At 39.9% G+C, this 25,450-nt stretch overlaps 1 protein-coding gene across 2 annotated transcripts in view; it reads right to left on the bottom strand.

Annotated features, from left to right (window-relative positions):
- The window catches only part of cux1a (cut-like homeobox 1a), a 76,418-nt gene extending 57,172 nt beyond the window's left edge, over positions 1 to 19,246 (bottom strand). For both annotated transcript variants that reach the window (XM_084717772.1, XM_084717773.1), the window contains exon 1: positions 19,101 to 19,246. In XM_084717772.1, the coding sequence (XP_084573898.1) occupies positions 19,101 to 19,163 (63 nt within the window). In that variant the 5' untranslated portion in view covers positions 19,164 to 19,246. The remainder of the gene's footprint in view (positions 1 to 19,100) is intronic.
- Between the last annotated feature and the right edge of the window lie 6,204 nt (positions 19,247 to 25,450).

Here is a 25,450-nt window from a genome sequence, read left to right as displayed (position 1 = left end):
CATCATATTAATGCTTACAGAGCTGAAATAAATAACCTTAAACAATACCTTCTTTATTAAACTTACAAAAATACTCTTTGATATGCAAATGAGCCCATGCAAACTTCAGGAAAATCTATTTTCAGGCAAATAAGAGTTATCCAAAAGTCAAAAGAATTCAACACAATAAGCCAATATATTAATATAAATTGATTAATGAGCACTATTTTCAGAGCAAACCTGAAATAACCACAGCCCTCCACTAGGGTTCTGTTTTAGGAGGTCATGTGCCAATCCCTGACGCCCTTGATTCTGTCCAATCCCTTTCCAAAACCCTGCACATATCCCAATGTGTTACCAAATCCCCATTCCAAAAAAATTCTCACTGCTAAGCTAAATAAACACATCACACATGGAAGAGGATTGACTCGATGCCAAGTGGGCAAGTAATTATGGGCATGGTCTCAGTTAGGGAAAAAAAAGGACCCCTCAGACCCAGTCAGGTTTTGACTATGCAGCAAACTCTCTGCCCACATCAGCAGACACAGGCAGACTTTACACTCATCTTGCTGATAGAGCGTAACTTCCGAAAGTGCACAATCCCTGCTGCCTGCCCCTTGTTCACACACATCAAGTCTTACTGACCAATACCCATTTTAAGCAAGGCATTATGAACATTGTAAGTTGTCAATATTTAAGTACCTTAAGTGAAATAATGAACAAATATACTTGGGGATTTGCTCTGTTGTTTTTGTACAACATGGGTTTGTAGTAAAATAAAACACAGTTCAGCTGTGGTCAGTTTATATGTTACAAAGGTGCAGACTCCAGCTAAAAAAAAAAAGAATCTTTTCTCTCAACTATAAAAACATGCTGGTGCAAATATCTGTTGGTCTAAAAGCAAACTTTGAAGTTTTCAGTTTTTTTCAGTTTCTAAAAACAATCAAGTGTTTTATACAGGCTTTCCCCTATGTAACTTCTATTTCAATGACAATGTATTCTTATGGTGTCAAACTGACTATATTTCTTCTGAAACTGCTTTCAAAACATTGAGATACAACCAACAGATGCAACTTCCTTGCAAGATGATATTCTCAAGTTTATTTATAATACTGTATGGACCCACATGGCCCACTGCAGTACTGCATGACCCACAATTACATTTAACTAATATGATATCAGATATCAATATTATGGATAACCTGTTTTTAATTCTTTGCAGTGAGGACTGTCACTGCCTAATCGGTCCAGCTACTTGATCCTTGCTAAGACCCACATCGCAGTTTATATTACTGTCGTGACTAAAGATAGCTGATGGCTAGATTAATAGATGGCTAAATAGAAAGATGAAGACCTTTCATTTTTATAATGACTGAAATGGTGACATCTGTCACTATCCATCTAAAGTCATGACAGTGAACACAAACGGCAACACTGTGTACAGTCTAGGCAGCTGAAAAGATTGGTTAGAGCCTTTGCATTAGAGTTGGAATGATTAATCGATTAGTTGTTAACTACTAAATGAGCTGCTAATTATTCTTACTATCAATTAATCAGTCTGAGCATTTTTCAAAAGAAAAAAAGTCAAAATTCTCTGATTCCAGCTTCTTCAATGGGAATATTTTTTGGTTTCTTTACTCCTCTATGACAGTAAATATACGGTCTTTGATTTGTGGACAAGACATGATATTTAAAGACATCACATCAGGCATTGGAAAACAATGATCCACATTTATCAGCATTTTGTGACATTTTATGGACCAAACAAATTAATGATTAATCAATGAAATAACTGACATTTTAATCAACAATACTCAACATCAACATAGTCATGAGTTGCAGTCCTGCGGTGCGTGTTTCAGTTTAAACAAAGAGGTCACCAGTACAAAGATGGCTTGCAAAAAGACTGGAAAACAGAAACTCTAAAACGCATATCAATACATCCCTAATTAGGTCAGAACATCCACTAACAGTGAGTCAATTCAGCTATTTTGTTGGCTTCATCGAGCTCCAAACTTTTGGAGGGGAATACTGTTAACTTGAGGCAAGACTGCTCTGCAGGGGCTCTGCCATCTGGCATACCACTGGGAGTCTCTTTCCATCATGTTTGACATCAATGATTGACATCATGCTAGTTTGATAAACCTTCCAAATTAACATGTTTGACAAGGAGCCAAGGCATGAATAAAGAAAGTCTAATTAACAAAATACAAAAACATGCTAATTAAAGTAGTCTATATTCCACAATACATGATTAATGTAATGACAAGAAGTATAATTATTTGCACTGGCAAAGTGCAACTATCAACACAACCAGCACTTGTATTGATGTTTCAATGTAATACCTGCAGAGCACCAAACAACATGCATGAAAAGCTTTGTGCTCAGGCCTTCAGGCTCAGTCTCTGAGGTCACTGCTCTGTGGCTCTCCTTGGCCTGACTTTGAAACGTTTTACTTTTCAAATCTCAAAAAACAGTTTAATTTACTGGTGAATTAATTCATTTACCCATTCACATTAACTGCAGCGCTATTTTTAAACCTGGTTATGGCTGGTTAGGACTGCACTGTCTAGTTTAGCAGACGATGGAATATGGTGTGTGCAGGGGAGCATTAAGTGGGCTGTAATGTCTGTGTGATTGCTGTAACAGCCCTGCTTGGCTTGGCTGGACTGGCCCACAGCAGCAGTCCCTGTCCTGGTTCATTTGGTCGTCTGGTCAGCTGTAAAGACGATTGGAACAGATTGCCAACACTCCCTAGAGAGACTTCAACACCGACTTGGCCAAGAAGCCTCCCGCACACTGCTCCACACGCGTGTGCTCTCACATGAATGCACAGACGGGCCGCTGCAGTAACTTGGGGAGCCCAGTCTTTCCACATTCTTTTGAACTCTGTTTCAAAAGAGGAAGTCTGCTAACATGTTCGCCCAGTGAAATTTGGCATGGTGAGCCATGTTCGCAGCTAGGAGGGGGAGGCTGGGCCAAAAGAAAATGAGTATCTCTCCGTTCACCACTGCGGTAATAATACTAATCACCGATAACAGTCACGGGTAAACAAATCCTATTACGACTGGCCATCAGACCCAAGGTGTATGTGTGTGTGCTCATCTTTCCTAATGAAATTCCCTCCACTCGTCTGCAGGCAGAGAGAGGCCTTCTATCTGACTAATTCGCTCTAATTACTCTAATGAGCCACAGGTGATGATACAGTGAGACTGATTAATTAAATGGGAGGCACCAATCAGGCATGTCTGATTATGCCAATCATATCGACTACAGACTAAATGAGATAACAGGAGACAGACGCACTTTAATTGAGGTATCAAAACTTCACGGAATTCCTTATGCCCTCACGCTCCGACGATGCCGAGACAGATAGGCTGGTGGAATGACAACAAAGTTATTGTTATGTACACAGTATGAAGTCAATCTGCAGCTGCCGTCTGTGCTGCCACGGTGACCAGGAGTGCACGCGGGAGGAGAGAACACCACACAAGGATTTGCTTCAGATCTCACTCTCTCTGTAGAATAATTGGGACTGTAACTGCAAGAAACACTTTGTTTACACCTAGTCTGCAGTCGCACATGCCAAGTAGTCTGCCACTACTGCTTTAGTCCAAACATAATGTGGGTTAACTGCCCCGCATTCAGCGCATGTTTTACACATTAATCTAATGGAGTACCACTCTTGAATTCAAGCCAGGCGTAGAAAGAGACAGACAAAAATACATTCACTTCTTCTAATGCCATATTAGTCACACTACAGAAGAGGCTAATACTTTAAAATAAAAGTTTTCTGTGTGTGTTACAGAGTGGGAAGCCTTTCACAGTGTCTGTACTTGGCAACATGACACAGATGTTTAAAAGATGAAGTTTTCTGTCCTGCCACTGCAGTCACTAATCTTTCCTTTTATCTCTGACATGTCTGAGGCTGTTATGTGGTTATGATAGTAAACAGTAAAGGCGTCTGGAAAGATGTCTTATCTAAAATCTACGAGGCCTACCTCTGAACTCCCCCACCATCTCCCCTCACAGCGTTCCACCTCCTATGCGGCTGACTGTTCTGTATGCCAAACCCACTGTGTGTGGGGGTGGAGTCGCGGGGTGGCAGCTCAGTCAGGAGCGACAGCCACGCTTGCTACAACGACACGGTACATGATCACAGATCACAGGCACGCCCCCTCAAAACACAGCACAACAGCAGCACAGATAAGAGACTACAATCCTGGCTGCCTGTCTGCCTTCCTACCTTTGACATAGCAGGGTGCACAACTTTAAATGTGCCAGCAGAGCAGACGCTGTTTTCTCAAACCACACCGGGTTTGAAGACGCAAGTCATATCCTCCTGAATCTCCGTTTTCTGCTTTTCCTCTCACCCATTGGAGTCAAAGCCGCAAAGTTTTCTTTAACCACAAGCTAACACAATAGTTTCACTGTGACAACCGAGGCCTAAACACTTTTGTGTGTGTGTGTTTGTGCAACTGTGTTTGTGTGCAAAGCGGTTGGGGGCGGGGGGTCAGCCTACCACTCTCCACAGTCTTAACAAGACGCTTGTGGTCCCTGAGCGTTTTGCTCCTTTTTTTGAACACAGATCCATATCTACCAACAGCACAGGAGCTGTCAAGACTCACCTCACTGACGCTGACGCAAGCCTGGATCAAAAACAGCCTTTTTACACCGCAGCCTCGTTTGTATTGATCCATGTTTCTCTGCTGAGAGACTGGTTGTTGTTTTATCTCCCCAACATCCAAGCCTTAACTCTCCTGAAGCTTACTGAGAGCTAGTCATTATTTTGCTCGACCTATTGTCTGACAAGGGGCTTCAGAGGCCAGGACTGAGCCTAAATACAAATATAATGAGACTAAGATGGTTTGTGGCACAGAGGAAGTGCAGCTCACTTGGTCTCATTTTGCCAAGAGTTCGAATTTAGCTGGAGGCCTGTGTCACAAAGGGTGAGTGGTGTGGAGGGTGCTATGGGAGGAGAGGGGTATGGCGATATGCTAGGGTGTAATGCATTGGTGAAAGGGCAAGATTTTTCATCCCTGCGTTTACAGGGTGGAACGGCTAGGATATTGAGATCTGAGATAGGATCAGAGGGTAGTGAGCTGTTTCAGCTACGATAAAGGCCACGCATTACAAACAGAGCACAGATAGAGGGAGAGAGGGACAGAGAGAGAACCAGAGAGAGAGTATCACACCTCTCATCCCTGAATTAATGCCTCCATTCTGCCAGGAAGCCATTCTGTGCCAGTGAGAGGAGATTGGGGAGGGGATGAGTGCACAGATACGGACTAAAAAATGGAAACTGCGATCATGGAGAGGGGCGATAGGGATTAATCAAGTCTGAGAGAAGAGTGGGGCTCTCCAGGCCCTGTAGCACATACACAAGCCTGGCTCCCAAGGACTCTGAGCAACAATTGACATCGCTATCATTATTTTATATGACATCAAATGCACATACAAGTAACCATCCATTGGTGGATAATGACAGGGGCACAGGTGCAGCCTAGAAATGTTATAGCAGTGCAGGGTAAAGTTGTCACGATACAAGTGGAAAAAAAAAAAAAAAAAAACCATTGCTTGATACCACTTTCAATACCATGGATACAAGTCCTAGGTACACAAAATATTTTTTAATTAACGACTTAACAACTGAGGTCATGAATAAGCACTTCATTTTTTTTTTTAAATAGCTTTGACTCTTTTGATACTGTAATTAATGGATTTTGGATAATTTAAAACACATGATATTAAACGGTGTAGTAGTACAAGGACAGTGGTATATACAACAGTAAAAGTATCAATATTTATGACAGCCTTACTGTAAACATCCATTCATCATCCTATGGGTCTTTTCCTTTAGCACTTTTGGCCGAGACAATGATGTTGTGTTGATTCCAGAGCTCAACAATAAGAGCAGGCTTGCCCAGGGCAAACAAAATGACATGCCAGGCGAGCAAATTTAACAACTACCTCACCTAACTGAGCAAGTTGTGAAAAAAAGAAGGATTTTGATCATTGATTGCAGTATTTTTTCATGGAAAAGTTTCTCAAATATGGAGGTCTTAGGTGATGTCTTTAAATGTCCTGCTTTGTCAGTCCATTCGTAGACATAATGGGAAACAATGGGATGGATGTATTTGACTATTTACTGTCAATTTATAGACATTGTAGCCCAAGATAAAACATGACAATTAACATTAGTCTTTGTCGTTATTTGATCATGAACACTAATAAATAAGCCAAGTAAAAAATTGACTTTGGGCAATTAGATTTCTGGCCCACTTGCCCAACTAGGCAAGTGAAAAAAGACATCACTACTGAACCCTCGATTTGCATCTCCATTTCCACTTACAATGCACCAAGCTGTGCCAAGTCACATCAAGATGGATTCTCTCCAGAGTAAGGCCAAAGCGTGACCAATCCACCTCCAAGCGGGTTGCAGTTTTTAAATGATAAAATAACATGGAACTTTTTAATGTGTTCATCCACCATTTTTCATCCACTCAAATCAAGCCAAGCGCATATCAGTTAAAAGACACACCTTGAAGCGGCCAGCCCTGTTGTAATGGAGATGCAAATACCTGCCATGCTGGGCCGACGCACTGAGCCAAACTGAGTCAAGTCAAGCCAGCATGTGTGTGGAAAATGGGGGCAATACAATGGTATGGGAGCTAGTCTTTTTGGCCTAGAAAGTCGATGACCCTTGACAATAGAGAAGTGTTCAGAATTGCTCTAATTCAGTTAAGATCTGATCTGTTCTCAATTCGTTAGCCTATTTGATTTGTAGTAATTCACTTAGACTTCCATTTAAGGACTACAAGCAGCTTCATGCTACTGGCACAGTTACAGGACAGTGAAAAAAAGTCTCTGCATCACTCTCACGTGCCTCTGGTGCATTAAATCCCTGCTCTGCGTGATGCCCTTTTCCTCATTTTAATGTAGCCTCATCTATCTGTTGTATCCAGTAATTTGCTAGACGCCTGATGATGACACATCAGCAGGAGTTGTGCCACAGCCTATAAAAGCAACATGTTCACGTCAACGCATAAATCAAGCACATATATCAAAATGCCCCATTAGGTTACATAGATCTAGACTCTTAAATGTGTCCAGCCCATGCTGTCACTATTTTCTAGCACGGCCTAGCCTTCTGACTGAGTTTGACACCCATGGTCTATACGATCAACATCAACAGAGCATGTCCTGGGGCTAGGTCTTACTCAGCCTTTATGAGTAAGAGTTTTCTGCTCTGCTTGCACGACTTTTGAGAGGAAAAGGCAGAGAAAAACAGTGAGAAAGAGAGAATGAGCATAGCTAATCCTTACAGTAATGACAGAATAATTAGCTTGCATTAGGCTACGTAATGGGTTGTAATTATATCATTTATTCTGCGTTGAGAGAATATGATATAAAGCCAGCACAATGAAGGAAGAGGAATTGAGCTCAGTGGGAAGTAGGATGGAGCATGTGTAAGAGCTCAGGCTCTTTCTATTGATTGATCCAAACATCAAACGAACCACTGGAGTAATGGGGGGAGTGAAGGACAGCTAAAAGCTATTTGGAGCCTTCACTGCATAAAAGACTTGACCTGTTCCACACAGCCTACATATCAAAACCATCAAACAGCAATCAATAGACCAAAGCGGTCAACTCAACAAACCGTCACCCTACTAAAACATCAAACCCCCGGCCCAAGCATCAGATGATAGGCTACACTCAGCTTATCCATTACCATCAGATAAAGAGGAGATAAAACACAGAGCCTAATCCTTTCATGTGTCGTGACAGCCACAGCAGCCTCCAAGGCATTCCTTCAGTCTGGCTCTCAAATAGTTTTATGGCGGAAGGCAGCCATTCAGTCAGCCAGCCAGCCAGTCAGGGCTGTTCTGGTCTGTTTGTCTTATTTCACAGTTTACACGCTGTTTTATAGGTAGTTATTATGGTCACCATGGTGATGCCATACGTTTTTATGGTCTTTTGGTCTGAGGGCAGAGAGTGTAATAAACGAAAAAACACACACACATGAAAACAAAGACTCACAAAACACACTCCTGCTGTGGAAAGGTCTCCTGTCCCTCCCTTTCTCCCTCCCCCACTCTTTATCAGTCTCACCAAATGCCTATCTCCCTACTTTCTGCTTCATGTGAAACATGGATAGGCTAACGTAGAATTGTCCTCTCTCATTCCACATCTGGAGCTGATCAGAGGGCCTCCTGGAAGTTGAGGCCTCTGGGCCTATTAATAACCATACCGCTGAACTCAGGGTCAGACAGCAGTCAGCGGATGAGCCTGTGTCTACTAAACACATAGTCCCTTCCCCCTTCCTCAAGAGTACAACTCTCACTTTTAAAAATGAGTCGGCTGGCTACAGAGCTTAGAGATGTACATTCAGTTTGACGCTGTTAAAGTTGGGGAGTACAGAGACTCCTCCAACTTAAGCAGGAGCTCACAAATTATTCACAAATAAGTCAACAAAGAAAAAAGTATGAAACTGACTATTCATTCGGTCATCCTTTAAAAATAAGACAAATACAGTACATGAGCAGAGGAAAACAGCCTGGACTAATTGTGAGACAATTTTCTCCCTTGAGTTGTTTTTTATTCCTTCTTTCCACATCCAAACAAGTTCAAGTTCAAGGAGGCCAGACCTGTTAACGGCAAGACAGATGGTAAAGTCATCATCTGTTAGCTCTAAAGGTTAGACCAGTCAGACAGCCCAGTTCATACTGAGGTCTGCAGGGTCAGACCACCTCTGAACTCTGGCTCCAGTCTGACAGCTGCTCGGGTCAAATGTCACGGAGAGGTTAAGGTACCGTCTGAGGACGTCCGATGAATTTAACAGATACAGGACTGTGTCATTTGCATGGAATTTCTAATGTTTTGGTAGACAAAGCAATGGACCAGTCCTACATTTATTAATGCATTAAGCAAATCCTGTGCAGTAATAACTGCAGGGTGCTAGCAGATAAAGCCATTTAATCTGTTTTTGGTTCATTAAAGTTAAATTCACTTTGGTGAATCAGGACTGTCCCTTTCAAATACCGACATCACATAATAAGACAAGCAAACTAGAGATACACAATACTGGATTTTTGCCAATATCTAATATGTTAATATTTTTAAATTCATTTTGGCTGATTGCTGATGCCAGCACCAATATATGCACACATCATTCACTTAATTGCAGAGAACATTCTTGTAGTGGAATTAACATAAAATACAATGCTTTTCAAAACTGCAATCATTGCAAATAGCAACTTTGCTATCCATTTCAGACACTTAACCTCCACACTGCAGACTTACTTTTGTCACATCCACTTAATTAAAGCACCAAACTATCAGCCTGTCAAATCACTAGAAATGCTTATTTCAAGCTGATAACGATATTTCATTTAAAAAGCTTTCATCAGCTGATACAGATGACATGCCGATATTGTCATGCATCCCTCAAACAAACTAACCAATCAAGGTAACAATAGCTGAGCAACTCCTGTGTTCTGCAAGGTAAAATGACTGCCTTTGCCAAAGGAGTCTGGTTGCTTTGGAGAAAGCAATATTTGACTTATATAGCCAAATGACAGACTGCCATCAGAAAAGGCTATCTGATGAAGGTAAAACTGTGAATATATTCTAAATATAGCGAACACTTACACTGATATTGATTTTTTTTAGGTGGGCCTTTTTTTAGGTGCCAAAAACACATTTTGCTGCTGACACTTTCCACAGCAGTATGGATAAACAATGGATAAGTACCTCACCTCATACAACTCTACTTCAAAAAAATCCTAACTATTCTTTAAAATAAGACAGCCATTCTTTCCTTAAATAATTACACTTCAAACACTGAAAATACATATAAGCAGTTCTTTAACAGTGTCTAAGTTCCCCTGACTGAGCAAAGTTTGCCAACCTAGAACATAAAACTAGACCAGTGAAAAGCACACTGACTGCAGAGAACAATTTGTTAAGCATAAACCACCCCCATCCAACACACACATACATACACACACCTGTGAATACAGGGTAGTTGAATCATCATAATCGGTGGTAGTTTTCTGCTGAGCCCAGCCAGCAGTCTGTGTTATTTTTAGAGGGCTGACACAGAAGCAGGCCGTCCATTTACTCTGTGAGCTGGCAGCAGGACCATCACAGCTCTGGTTGCTTTTAAACTACCAAAATGGGAATGAGCTCAACATAAACACTGCAAAGGTGTGGACACTAACAGACACGAAGTTAGCGCTGATTCAAGGCCATTACAATTCCATTACTTTAACATTAGGCTCTTTATAACACAAGGTGGTTTATGAAAATGCCAAATCCACACACACACATTAAAACATCAAACATCTCACCATATTATAGCTGCTCCATCCCTTATTTCAAAGCTAAAGGAGGAGATTTGCAAGGTGATGTAAAGACACAAACCGTGCCCTTTAGCATTATTCATATAAAACACTTATTTTTAACATAATAAAATTACTGCCGTAGCAAATCATAAACTCCCAGATGGACTGAATACAAGATAAAAGCAAGTGAGAGAATTGGAGTGAGGAGTGAGGCTAAAGGTTGAACGCTGCTCACATCTGATGTGACTGATTGGCTGAGCCTGAAGGCCAGCTATGGATCTAGCAACTGAAGCCATGATTGACATTGAAAATTACACAGAGTGAGCTATTAGCAGATAGCAAGCCATATCATAATTCAATCCCTACACCATCAAAGTGCACCAATATCATAATTCAATACGAAGAACCATTAGGCTGCAGCACACCAATATCATAATTCAATCCTGAGGCCATCAGCCCATGCCAATATCATAATTCAATACTTGGACCATTAGGACACACCAATAGGCCTATTAGAATTCAATACCTATGGTCAATGATCTAACAGGACACTGATACTGGAGTCATGGGTTGACATGGGATGAGGTCGGCACACAAGGATCCTCAGGCCTTATTTAGCTAACACTCCTTGATAACAGTGAGATAAACAACACTAAAATTAGTTAGGGCAAGTGGTTCACCAAAAAGCTTGGCTACACCACACGCTGAAGGCCACAGAGTATTTGCTGTAGGAACAAATTTATGCAGAGGGACACGTTTGTTGAACAAAATGAAGCGCTGCATTAGCCTCAAACTCAGCAGTGCACTCAGCCAAACTTGTCAAAAATGTTTTGAACACTGGCCCCCACTGTGTGACCGTCTGCAGTTGGCCTAAATTATCACATTGTGGTACCTTGTGGAAATGGGACTCCATTTCGTTTTTTGGTCCATTGCCTCTGTTTATATTTCCATGTTAACATCTTGTTTAACTCCTCGAAAAGCTGCAAATCTCATCCAGCCTCTGCTTGCTGGGTCATCAGAAATGTGCACCATAACAACCAATCAAATTGGCTCTAAAAGCTCAGATTTCCTCAGCTGCTTTAAGTTTGTTTTTCACCAAAGTTGTCATTATTCAAACTTATTCTCACCACAAATTTCTTAGGTTTCCTCACTTAAAACTCTAATCCTCATGTACTGCCTGTACAGTGTAAAATGTCTCAGGAGAATGGAAAATACAGGACAGAATGATTTATTGTTGTAAAATAGAACAAATAACTCAAATGAAAGATTAATTAGAAACTATTTTTCTAGTAAAAATGCCAAACAGTCATTGGCTCCTGAGCCTCACTTACAAGAACTTCTGCTTTTCTGTATTATAAATAATTGAAAACTGGGGCTAACCCATAATATTTGACCAAGTGAGTAAGAGTCTTAGTCGATCAAGTTTTCATTTAGCCTAACCAATTATCCATTAGTTAAAAAAAATAAATAAACACCCCAAACTCTACTCTGGAACTGCACTTAGCCATTAGGGCTGGGAGGAAAGTATCAGTATTGTTGCAACACAAACCTTTTTTCTTCTAACTCTAAAGTAACTGGCACACTGCAGTTAACCATGGTATAGTTGTGAATAGCTAGTAAACTAGCAGTCCTATTAGACTGGGACACAGCCAAAGAGACCAACTGAGGCCAATTTGTCAACTGGGAATACTGTACCAAGGTGATTTACAGTGGTACCAAAAAGGACTCCGACTCTGGGGATGATGAAGACAGGGCAGGTTCACGCGGGGACAGAAGGTGTGAAGCGGCAGAGGAGCAAGTTTGAAGCAAGTTGATAAGTCCATGAATATTTGTTTTTGTCAAGTTAAAAGTCCTTTATTCTCATGTCTTGAACAATGGCAGTGTGTTGAAAAAAATTAACAAAATGTTCAGTCTCTTTGCTAGTTGTTACAACACACACAGAATCATTACCACATTTAACAGGCAGCTCGCTTTGCGCAACAAAAATATATATCTAAATAATTAAATTAATCATAAACTAACCACTGCTAATCAACAAGGAAATCTTAAGTCGGGGGCAACCCTACTGTAAACATTTTTTTGACTGTTGTTTGGACACAATAAGCAGTGTCAGGGGGTCATCTAAGGCTATATGAAATGTGGCAAGCATTTTCTGACATTTTGTAGACCAAACAATTTTTAAATTAAAAAACAAAAACCATCATATTAATCAGTAGTTAAAACAGGGGTTCTGCAGGTTTCAAGTTAAAAGTTAAATTTAAAACTTTAAAACCTTTAATCAACCTCTTAATGAAATCTGCCAATCCAAATTGCATAATGTAGGACCTCGTCCTTTCCACACTTGAACATGGAGCATGAAGCCAACATGGTGGACACCAGCAAATTTTGACTGGTCTTGCATCAGTGATTTTTGGTTTGATTTAGGGTTCGTTTTGTTGTAGTTACTGTGTAATCAATACAAATTTTCCCCCAAAACACATTTCAAAGCAATACTGAAGTTAATGAAACAATCAAATTTTAAGACCTGTTGAGATTGTGCTTTAGCCATTTTAGGGTTTAAGATTCAGAATACTGGATTTTGGACTTTTTGAGCTCCCAAAGAAAGCCTGTTAAAATAATCTTAAATTGCAGCTCTAAAATAGTTGTTAGCTGCAGCACTGCTTTATTACATTATGCAACACATGTTGTGTATAACAATTATCAATAAAATGTAATCATTTGTAGGTTACACATCTCCTAAAATGTAACCAAACTTCTGTACTGTACCAAACTAAAGTACTGACCATATAATAAATAGATGGCATCTTCAATTGTATCACTTTGATGTGAGATGGATGAAAACGTGGTAGACAAGTTGATAAGACTAAAAGTAAAAAGAAAATTGTTCAGTTGCACTTATGAGACTGGATGTGAGCCCACTGCTGATCAGCACTTCACTGTGTGTGCATTCTTACTTAACCAGTCAACTACAGACAAGAACAGACACTTTTTCCCTTGGGAATGTAAGATTTTTTTTTACTGAAAACCGTAAGCTTAATATTACAAGATGAACAATAGGCTATACAAGATTACCTCGGCCTTGGAGGCAGCGTTTCGAGTGTACACTTGATTTTTAAATAACATGGTGGGCGCCATCCTCAAACTTATGAGTGGAAAGAGCGAGCATATTCCAAAGTGAGCCTAAAGAGAAGTGTCCAGTCACTGGAGCCCAGGCTCTCTCTACTGGAATACAGAGCAGCAGAATAATGGATGCTTCTGTCATGAGATACGGTGAAACTCTATGATGCTGTAGGTGAAGAGAGACTCCAAGTGGGTCTGTAAATAATGCCTGCCACTTGAAAATAGGTCTCTGGAAACTGCCCCCTGTGCTCTTGTAGCTGGTTGTTGGGTGGAAGTTTTGTCTGTGTGGCTACATTAAAGTGTTTTAGTATTATGTGGTGGGAAATATGAAAGCAGTACAGCAAGATTTTTTCGGGTTATTATGAGCCACATCAAATACAAATTTCCCTCACATTTTCATACACAATAAAGTTTTTCTGAATATTATTATAACTACAGAGCTCTATTGTGATATTTTTGTAAGACGAGGGTGCAAGTTAGTGATCCCAGCTGGAAAAGCTACAGTACACACTGCAGCCTGCAAAGTGCAGCACAGTTGACACAAATGAATACAATTTTATTTAGGTATTGATTGAGCATGGCAGGACATAAAATATGTATTTTTAAAGTGATTGGCTGAGACATTTTTATGACTTCTTTATCAGGATTAACTTGCGTACTAAAACTGAAAGTCAAAGCCTCAGTATTTTTCTGAGTACCAGGAAATAAAGCAAACAAAGTAAGAAGTTATAAAGCTAGGTATAAGCAGTACATACACTGTAACAGAAGCCAGACGCAGAAAATTCACATGGGCTGAGGGCCCCTCTGATATATTGTGATGTCCACAATTGGCCTGTGGAGGAATACTGCAACCTAAATCTGAACTGCTTGTAATAAGTCTCTTGTGAAATCAGTTATGATGATTCACACATAAAAGTCACGGAAACAAAAAGTAACTATCGTCTTTTCATAGGGCAGAGTACTGGACTTTGATACTTTTATGGCACCAACGAAATGCTACCAAGTATCAAAAAATGCCTTGTCATTTGAAACCAAAGGAGTTCTGAGGGTTATTTGAATTTTTTTCGGTCCAATACAAAGCCCAGAGTAAAAAGTTTCTCTAGCAGCTCCCAGATCTTTGAACAGCTTCCTCATTCAAAGTGAGTAATTGTACTGTAATGTGTAATTATATATATATATTTTTAATATTAAAAATGATATGGCATAATAAAAAGTATCATTCTGGAATCAGTATCAAAGCCAAGATATCTTTATTGAACATCTTTGAATGATAGGGCCGGGTATAACCTTGTCTTTGCAGTGAGTGTTGGTCCACTTTTTTCAGACATATCTAAACATATATTCTTTGCATATCATGTGACAAAGTGCTTTCAACTTGAATAAAGTAAAACAAACAAAAAACTCTTTTCTTGGAGGTAGAAAATAGGCCTTCAAATAATTCACTGATAATACTATTATTAAGATTAAGAGGGGACCAAGGTTGTCAAAAGCATTAAAGTAAAACTTTTTCAATACCATGTGTTTAAAACAATACAGTATCTGTTAATTTTAGTAATGAAAGTACCAAAGCCATTGATCTAAGTGTTCATTCAAGACCTCAGTCCATTTCAGTAACTTTACTGAACCAGCCATTGTGGGTGCTCCAGAGGGGACAAATGTATTTTATTATGTTGTATTATATTACAAAATGTGCATTTTATATCAACACTTGAACTATCTTAACTAAATTAAGCCACATTTAATGTTTTAGTGTTGCTTAATCTAAAATTACAAACGATGGAAACAAAAATGGAAATATGTGATAGCTTTAACAGAGGCAGAGACTTCCACACCTTCAGGTTTTATAAGAAAAAAACATGTCTGTTTGTCACACACACACACTTTTGCATAAAGCCTGCATTAAGAGCTGCTGACTCCATCTGTTTGGGTACCCCTATTTTTAGACTTCTGTTAAGTGCTTCTTTATCTTTTGTTCAAACATCAGACAACAATGGTCAAAATTTCTTTTACCATGCATGATAAAATTGTCCAATTAAATATTCTGATATCGACTTTCACAGAGTAAAATACTTTTTGTATTGAATCGGATAAAGTGAGTCTAGTTTAGACACGCCTCAGAGCAGAGGGAGGGTGAAGAAACTGAGCCCGGGTGTGCCGTACACTAAATCACTGAAGAGTTGGGGAGTATGGGCCTCTGCTGAGAATTAGCCACTGATAAGGTAGATGAGGAGAAGTTGTTTTTTTTTTTCCCAGTTTTGTGAGAGCTGCGCATTCCTTTCAGTCCTATGAGTGTATCGTTCATACAGACACACTATAACCTCTTAGAAAGTAGGATGACATAGCCCCAACCAAAGTAGACCGAGGGCAGACCAAAAGACCTGACATGCACTCGTCCCTCTCTCTGACTCATGCTTAGTCGCTCACCACCCACCAACACACAGTGAAACCTCAGTCCCAATGCCAGGTTTTGTCACTGGGCAGAGAAGCGGTTGGCTACAGTAAAAGCATGACGTGATGCCCCTTCCTCTATGCTCCCCCAGCCTGTGCAGCAACAGAGGGGTAAAAATATCCCACCAGTGAGTTCAGACAACCAGCTCATAAATTAACACTAAAACTCCTACAGACAACAGCGGGCCGGTCGCTGAGAGATTTAAACCACTCAGGTTGCCACTGACCACAGCTCTGGGATCACCTTACAAAAACCCTTTTCCTAAATTTACCCATTAGGAGGTGGTGAATAAGAATGGGCCGTAGATCGGTTTTCATCTAAGTCACTGTTTAGCCATACGCTAACACAGTGAACTATTTTTCAAAATGGCTCTAGGGTGCATTGTTCCAGGAAATGTTATGAGGTGAGATGTAGGCTATTAGAGCCTAAATTGGGAATTGTGTATAAGAGAAAGGTCTGTTCTTAATTTTCCCAAGCTTACACAGAAAATATAAAGTATAGGTTTAGGCTCAGCTATTCGCTCATGTCTTATTAAGGTTCGCCCGTAATGAAGCGCAATCTCTCGCCGCTCTCAAGTAGATACACAATGTTCCAGCAAACTGCTTGACTGGGTCAAAAAAAAGGAAAAAAGAAAAAACAACAGGAGAGAAGAGTGATGATCCCCTCTAAAGAAACTCAACTCTGTAATGGACGGACAGGGATTACAGACGTTAAAACCTCCTCCATCTGTAATTCACTGTCACCCTGCCATCATCTCTGAATCACTGATCCATTTTGCAAGTGTGCGAGACCTTGCTAAAAGCATCACTGTTGCACCCATTTGTGTTTGTAGTGGTGGAGGGGAGGGGGAGAGAAAAAAAAGTATGCAGAAAAGACAAGTTAACAGCTCGCTGTGCTGTTTCAAAGCACTCTCTGTCCTGTAACAACCACCTAGCTAGTTTCTCACACAGGGACTGGGACACACTGATCAAATAGGATTTTAATGAACATCAGCAGTTGGAGCCTGAGGAATAGACGCTATGATGGCTTAAAGCTACTGACATCTAGGTTGGGTTGGATTTTCATCATCAAACGAAACAAAAAAAAGAAGAAGAAGAAAACATTCCTTTGCTGGTGCCTCTCTTGCACAGACAACACAAGACTGTGAATCTAAGTGCGCACTGTCCATTCGATCACAAGGAAAGAAGCAAATGAGAAAGCAATTGGCTGACAAGGCCATGTGAAGACCGTGATCATATCATGCTAACCCGAAATTATCCTCAGAAACCGGATAAGAAAAAAAAAGGTTCTTCTCTGAAGGCTTTCCTCTAGGAGCCTCTCAGTGGGAGGGAGAGTAAATAAGATGTCATCAATAATAGACAGTGAATGTTCTGAGCAGTTCCACACACACACACACACACACACACACACACACACACACACACACAGACACACACACACACACACACACACAAGCTCCGACTGATTCCTATCCTGCAGACAGGCCTGCCAACCGCCAGGCTTTTTGCACACGCTCAGATTCACTGTCCTGACTAATCGCTTGTGATAGGGGCCTTTGCCATAATTACCCAGGGCCTTATCACAAACTTATGCGATGCATTTTTCATGTCCTGGCTGCTGGCAGTGCCTTCACTGTCCATGCTGGGCTGGCAGTCAATCTACGAAAAAGACTGATCTCAGACAAATTCACACACACACACACACACACACACACACACACACACACACACACACACACCAGTTCTAGCAGGGTGAAATGGGTGAAAGCAGGGTGAAGGGCCAGGGAAGAGGGAGAGGAAAAAAAATTAAAAAGGAGGCGGAGGAGGAGGGGAGAGGGAGAAAGATGGGGAGGGGGGGGGAGCAGGAAGGGGGTGGGAGATAGATAGTGAGGAAAAGAAATTTTTTTACATAATGCATGAACAAGGGGGCACGAGTAGGAGGACCAAACAGGATCAAATAAATAGGAGAAGTGAAGCCTTGATGATGTGGCATAAGTGCGACACAAAGCCCGCTGGGAAGTCTTGTTCACTGTCCTTTTGTCTAACCCAGTCATAGGGGCATCATGACCTAAATAAAAGTTTAAATCCCAAGCCTGGTGCAATTCACAAAATAATGTATGAACAATTGGGACTAGCCTAAATAATGCAATTTTATGTTAATGACGACGACTAATATTCATAAATTGAGATTTGAAATTCAGCAGTGCACGTTAAATGCCACGGGAAAACACAACAGTGCCATTGTCTGCGTGTCTTGTGATAGGTCAAACACGCTCTAATATACACACAGGCTATATTCACACACAGCGAATAGGCCCAATATTTTCCTCATATCCTCCACTGTGCCATGGATCTGCTCCTCCGTGCACGCGGGAGATTAGTGGCGTGCGCGAGGCGGCTGGGACATTTTCTGGAGTTCATCACAATCAACAAGGTCATGATCTTTCCATATTTTCTACCACCATTTTTTATTTAACTGTACTGTAAAACACTGTCCCGTCCCGTCCACTTTCACAGACGTGGCAATGTCTGTAAAAAACCCCACTGTGTGTGTGTGTATATAATTGCCGTCAAGGGGAGAGAGAAACCGAAAAAAAACGGCCGAGTTCATCAACCATAATCACGGAGACGACTTCAGTATAAACTGCCACAAACCCGTTAGCCGATAAGGTTGCTAATGCTTCCATTAAACTTACCAATTCGGCAGTTAAAAGCGGAAAAACACACACAAGCACAAGCGCTGTTGTGTGTCTGAGCTGCCCGTCTCAACGGTTGGTGTCACCACAGCGCCACCGTATAATGAGTCGCACTTATTTTTCCCCCAAATTATCCAACCTTACAGCGGCTAAAGCGTCGGGCTAACTACGGCTACTCGCTCCGGTAAAAGTTGAAGAACACGCAATAAAGATAGCCAACCGAAAGCTCCCCGCAAAAAGCCCCGCTGTTTTGTTTCTGTGTCGGCGCATCCCCGCGGCGTCGCCCCGGCTTTGCCCAGTTGCAGTGTCCGATCGATGTTGAATTGAACAAAGAGGATCAATTTCTGATCAGCGAGAGAGCCACTTTCATCAATGTGAGGAAGAGGTCTTGAATTCTCTTCCGAAACACCTCCGAGGCGGCCGCCGAAAAAACACAAAACGCAGCGACACAAAGAGACAAAACAGTCGAGGCGAATAGAAGGTAGACGTTTTGAACAGAGATTGAACTGACCTGTAGTTGTTGTAAGTCAAAGCGCTTCCAATATTGAAACATCGATCCTGCATTGGCCGCCATCTTGAGACATATTGAGACAGGAATGAGATGCTGATAGAGAGCGCGGGGGTTGGAGTTCAGTGGAGAGGACCGGGCGGCGGTAACACCCGGACCGGATCACTCCCACCGCTCACCCCCGGTAACAGCTGCTGCACGGAACGGAGTCACCGCACAGGAGTGTAGCCTTAATAACGCCATTATAATTGCTTAAATAGCTTTTTATCAACATTCAGATATTACAGGTAAATAACCGAACTGGCGTTAAATTACTCTTTATTTTATTACTCGGGAATACGCGAAATTGTGAGCGCCACGTGAGTCCACGTGTGATGTTGTAGTTTATGTGATCTCTATATGTATTTATGGAGAGCAAAGATCACATAAAAATAATGCCAGGAGGCTACTTGGAAGCCATATCTAAAAAGAAAAAAAAAATGCTACCAGGGGAGCATTCAGGACCGATGTTACCTCTGAGAAAGAGGATAAATCAGACCAACATTTAATAATTCATTACACTTAAGATCATTGCCCCTCAAAAATTCAGCATGAAAATAAGAAATACAAATAAGATTAGACTGAGGAGATTGTTAGGAAGTGAGTTTTTTTCTAGAGCTGCAACGATTAATCAGTTAGTTCTCAACTATTAAATTAATCACCAACCATTTGATAATCAATTATTTAATCACCTTCAATCATTTTTTTTAAGAAAAAAAAGATTTCTTTAGTCCTCTATGAAATTAAACTGTGAATAATCTACCCCATTTTTTGACATTATATGACCAAACAACTAGCCAGTTAATTGAGAAAATAATCAACAGATTAATTGATAATGGAAAAAATCATTAGCTGTAGCCCTAATTTTTTTCCTTCACACCTATTTGGATTTTGTCATAGGCTCCATCAAACACTCCTTTTTAAAACGACTAATTTAAACTTTTTCTGAAAAAGAAAAAACAACAACACACATTTCATAAAAACAAAGCTTAAATCTAATTTATGAGTGCTAAATTTTTATGTTTTGTTGTTCATTTGTTTTTTGGTTGATACAAGTTAAATGCTTTTGTTTGTTCCATTTTGGATCTGTATTAAGGACAACTGTGAAAACAATAAAGTTAAATATAAATTTAAAGCATTTTAATATATATATGATATTATTTGTTTTTCACTATATACACTTTCCACATTGACAAAACAAAGACCCACAATCTCAATGACAAAACAAAACTGAAAAATAAATTTAAAAACAAAACAAAGCAAGACAAGAACAAAACACATTTGTTCCACATAAACACTCAACATCTGTATCTTCTATCTGATCAACTTAAACATGCATCACATATAACTTTCAGTCTTTATAGGGTACCCCCATCTTTTGTCCTTCATCAGCTCAAATCTTCAACAAGGAAACAATCTTTTATATAGTGACCACTCAATAGTTATGTTACTTTAAATGAAATTAATTAGGACTGTTGGGAATAGAATTCACGCTTTAAGTGTGAGTCAAAACATGCAAATTTAATTAATAAAACAAAATAATCGCAATAGTTTAATTCATGATGCATGTACTTTATTCTTTATTTAAAGGCTGTTCTGGTGTAAAAACTGAGCATTTGCAACAAAGCAGGGCTGCTGAGGACCTGCTGAACTTGGCCATCTAAGAATGGGTAAAAGATGGAGTGGACTCTGGCACAAGGTATCTCCAAGTTCATGGTTTTCTCAGTGAGCAATAATATGGCAAATAAACTGAGCCTGATATTCTAATTTAGGGCATTCATTTTCCACACAGATACTAATCAGATTTAAATAAGATTGTTGTGTTTTTAATCCAATCAAGTAATTTCTGCAGCAGTGTGCAGGGCAGCCCAGTGGTTAGACTGTCAATGTGCATATATATCTGTGGATGAAGTGACCTTGAGCTACACACTGAACCCTGGCTGCTCCTGAGGCGTCACTCCTGCTGACCATGTCCTCTGACCCCCCTCAGCTTGTGGATATGCAAAGAATTTCTAATTACACTGTATATATCTGTGGAGTGCCCTGAATTCCTGTGTCAAACTGTGCACCTTAAAACACATCACGCCTCTGCTTTCAGCTTCCCAATCTGCTCTGCAACACCAAAGCACCAGAGCCGAGCTGCTCAGGTTTATCAGGGGAACACATCTGGTGTAGACTGCATTTTTAGCTTTTTGTGGGTTCCCAAATTTGACTCGTCGAGGGTGTTGCAAGGCCTGGAAAATCCACACCTGCATCCACACTTACAGTAAAAAATATTTACCTTTATTTTTTCTTCGTCTCTCTCAAATCATTTTCATTTCTTCGCAGCCATTGCACTTTAATCACATTCACTAAAAATAACACAAGAATTTGCCGTAGATAATCACACCTCTTTCAATGCGTTTGTGTGGATACAAAGGGGGGCATTTTTGTGCTTTGAATTAGCTCAACTCTCAGGTCATTACTTGATTTGATTTGAAGCTGTTTGCCTCCTTCTACAGTATGAATGGTGCTCAGTGCTCTGCTCATATGTAGCCTCAATAGCTTTGCCTTATTTTATACTTCATTTATTGACATAATACAGTGAATTAAAGGCTGGCTTTAGTTTGCCAGGACACGAAGTCACATGCTTTTAATGAAATGTACAGAATTACACTGTATAGAACAAATAGGAGCAGCTGCTTTAAGAGACTCACTGTGATAAAGGACATGCAGCAAGAAGCATGATTCCTGTTACTGTCAGTGTCAATTACTAATTCTTTCTTTTTCACAATTGTCTTTTTTTTTCTAAGTGAGCAGCTGGCCTGCACTGTGAGGTACATAATGAGTACTTTTTAGACAAAATACTGCATATGAAGCGATAAATCCTGTGTTTAATCCTCTCATTTTGTTCCCTTTCCGCCATGTTAATCAGTGTTTCCTCAGCTTGGCCTGCATGACTTGTGATGCTACCTATCATTAGACTAAACCAGAAATACAGGTCTGAGATAATCCGGACAGGTTTAGTAGCTTTACATTGTGTCCATTAGGCTGTTTTCTTCTTACTCTCATGCACACAAAGAAAACATCACTAAAAGGAACAGGATACATTGCTGTGTCACTAATATTGCTATGAAACAATCAGCTATAGCTTATTAAGCAATAATAACAAGTGAAAGTAACTGTAAAATGCATGGTATTTGTATAGGGAAAAATATGTTTATTTAACAGTGTTGACTTTTTTACTTCTGACATAAAATTTTTAAACACTGCAAGGTATTATTGTGTTATACACATACAAGCTTCAATCCCCAAAGACACCAACAAATACTGTTCAAGTGGTGTCAGACATGAACACAACATTACATCCATATATTTACATAACATTACAAACAAAGAACTTTGTATGCTGTATTCTGACACCAAGAGCCACTGCAGTTGGGTCATGGATGACCAGGGGAAAACTGTGGAGTGAAACTAAGTTGAATGAAGCCGTTTAACGTAGGCAAAATAAACAAACAAGAGTTTGTTCATGCTATTGTGTGCTGACTTTTATTTCACTAAAATTCAAATTGGATCCTATTTTATTAGTTGCTGTCATTGTAAATGGTTGTTTAAAAAAAATGTGTGTGGGTCATGGACTTCTTTCAGCTTCTGAAGTGGGGCCTGACAGAAAAAAAGTTTGAGAACCAGAATTTTAATTCACAGTTATGTTAAAGATTTCTCAGCCTCTCTAAAAGCAGAACAGTACGGTTCTCATAAAAACATGACACTTTGTTTTCATTAAACTAGTCATCAGATTTAATTTGAATTTAAAGTGATTTTCAGATGTAAAATATAATTTGAATTAACATTCCTTAACTGATGATCTACTAAGTGTGAACTAATCACTTAAAGTCAAAGTGAAAATCATACGTCCTGGATTATTTTATCCATTAGATCATCATAAGCCATGCATTAGTTAAGCATTGCTTAAGTCTGATTCGTAACCTTATTGTAAATGATTACCCACATTTTTTTTCTGATCAACCACTCAAAAGAATCATTGGAAATACAGACATTTTGCTAAAAAGTACAGCCTTTAAATAATTGGACACTGAACAATAAACCATGAAATAGACATCGTAGATCAGGGCTGTCAGTGAACAGCTGGGTCTGGTACCATAGGCCAGAACTGGCTCCAAAGGGTCCGATCCGTCCCACTGGAGGACTTTGCACAGTGTAAAAAATCACAGAGCAGTCAATCCTTCCGGACCAGAATAACGCTTGAAAATAATGGATACTTCTTATGGTCAATATTGTCAATCAGCTGCTTCAGCACAAAAAGTCTGCTTATCAGACTTATACCTTAAAACAAGATTGTTGGCAGCAGATAACGTCAGCTTCTTCCTCATTAACTAACATTTTATGTTGTGTGGTGATGCCTGCATTACTGCACAGGAGTGGAAATGTATGAAAAATTGTAAGAAGTTCTAGATCTTGACACATTTTTACATAAATCATCTAGAAATAAAATACTATACTGTTGCTCATTTCCAAAATAAATAAATGTTTTATGTATTTGTAGATCCACTGTGATTTGTAAATTGTAATGCACATAAAGGCACTTATTGTTTATTAATTGTGAACATTTTCAGAATATATGTGTACTTCTTTAGACTGAAAAAGGGATAGATTTTGAGATGTTGTTATTTATATGTTATCATGTAATGGTTTTATTGGAATGTATGCAACCCTGTCTCATCCAAAGCAAATAACAAACTAAGTATTTTCCTTTCAGGGAGACCATTAAACCTGTCTTTTTCTGTGGGTAGAGGTAAATTATGTGAACACAGAGATCTTTGCTTTACACAAGGCTCTACAGGGTTCCTACAACTTTTCATAAGGCAAATTCAAGCACTTTCAAGAATATTCAAGGTGCATTTTCAAGCTTTCCAAGCACCTTAGAGCTGTGGTAAGTCATATATTTATATACATATCCTCAAAATGATTATTTCGTCTCGTAATCACAACAAATCAGATGTTATTGTGCTACAAACAACCAAACTTATGTTTCATTATAGAAGGATGACGAATTAAAGCTACACACAACAAGGTTTTATGTTTCACAACGTGTCACCTGTGAGTAGACTTGTCATCCTACAACCTAGCCGTGTCGATATCCAATTTATTTATTTATTTATTTTAATCTAAAAATCAAACCATTCAATCAGGTAGTGATTTACTCTGAAAGTAATGCAATTACAACAATAACCTTGATAATCAAACCTTGGAAACACTACATTAATATTCAGTTGTTTTCCAGGATTTCCAGCACTCAAATGAACCCTGTCATTGAATTTCTGCGATTTTTGTTCATAGTCCCTCCACATTTTAATGCAAAACTACATTCAGTTAAGTATTAATTTATTCTGGTAAAATTATCTGAATGCAAGCGTCGTTGTGGACATTACAAATCAGTTGAATTTGTACTGCAAGGTTCTTCTCTTCTCAGACTCTCTGAATTTCAGCCCACAGTATCTCCATAAGGATTTGACTGCAGCTTCACTAGGCTCTGGATTACTTTGAAGCAGTAGGGGGTACACAGTGTAAGTCGTAACAAGTAAGAGTCTGAGTTATCAATCCACCTACAAATTATCATGTTCCTGCTCCAGACGCTCATGCACGTCTGGCATGAATGACTTGAGAGGGTTTTTTTCTCCTCTCATGTCTTTTTATTACACTCTATGGTAAAATTAGAGAGGAGGAAAAAACAACGTAAATTGTTCTTGACAAGGACAGCAGAAGGAACATGTTGGGGCCCACAGATTTAGCCTCTAAAAAGCCTCATCAGTTCATGTACATTTGGTTAAAGTTTAAATATAGAGAAATAAACACACATTCTTTGTGTCAGTGCCATTACACGAGCAGATCTTCTACCCCAACAGAGCTAAAGGGTATGAAATAAAACAGCCTTTCTGTCCTTTAGCTTTCCCACTTTTCTCTGTTTGTGTCCCTTTTTTTCCTCCTGCTCATTGACTCTGCCTGCAAGGTGCTTTTAGCGGGGCCTTGTGTGGCCGGGTTAGAGATGGATGTGTGGCCCTTGGGAGCCGCAGGCAGAGAGCAACACTGATCATGTCAGACAGGCTGGGGAGGCTGCATAAGATCATCATCACCCAGCAGTGGAGTGAATCGCCGCAGTGGCACTTTCACACAACCTCTGACCTATGCGGTAACCTCTGAGGTCATGATCAAGGTCAGGGGTCAGTGAGGGCCTCTGTGATCAGGGAGCTTGCAGGCCCCTCCTGCCTGCCTGACGCTTCCTCCTCAACGTTCTTTCTCTTATTTATTTTTTT

This window comes from Lutjanus erythropterus, chromosome 4 (genome assembly GCF_056507025.1).
Source record: "Lutjanus erythropterus isolate fLutEry1 chromosome 4, fLutEry1.hap2, whole genome shotgun sequence".
NCBI lineage: Eukaryota > Metazoa > Chordata > Actinopteri > Lutjaniformes > Lutjanidae > Lutjanus > Lutjanus erythropterus.
This window is presented reverse-complemented; position numbering and strand designations above follow the sequence as displayed.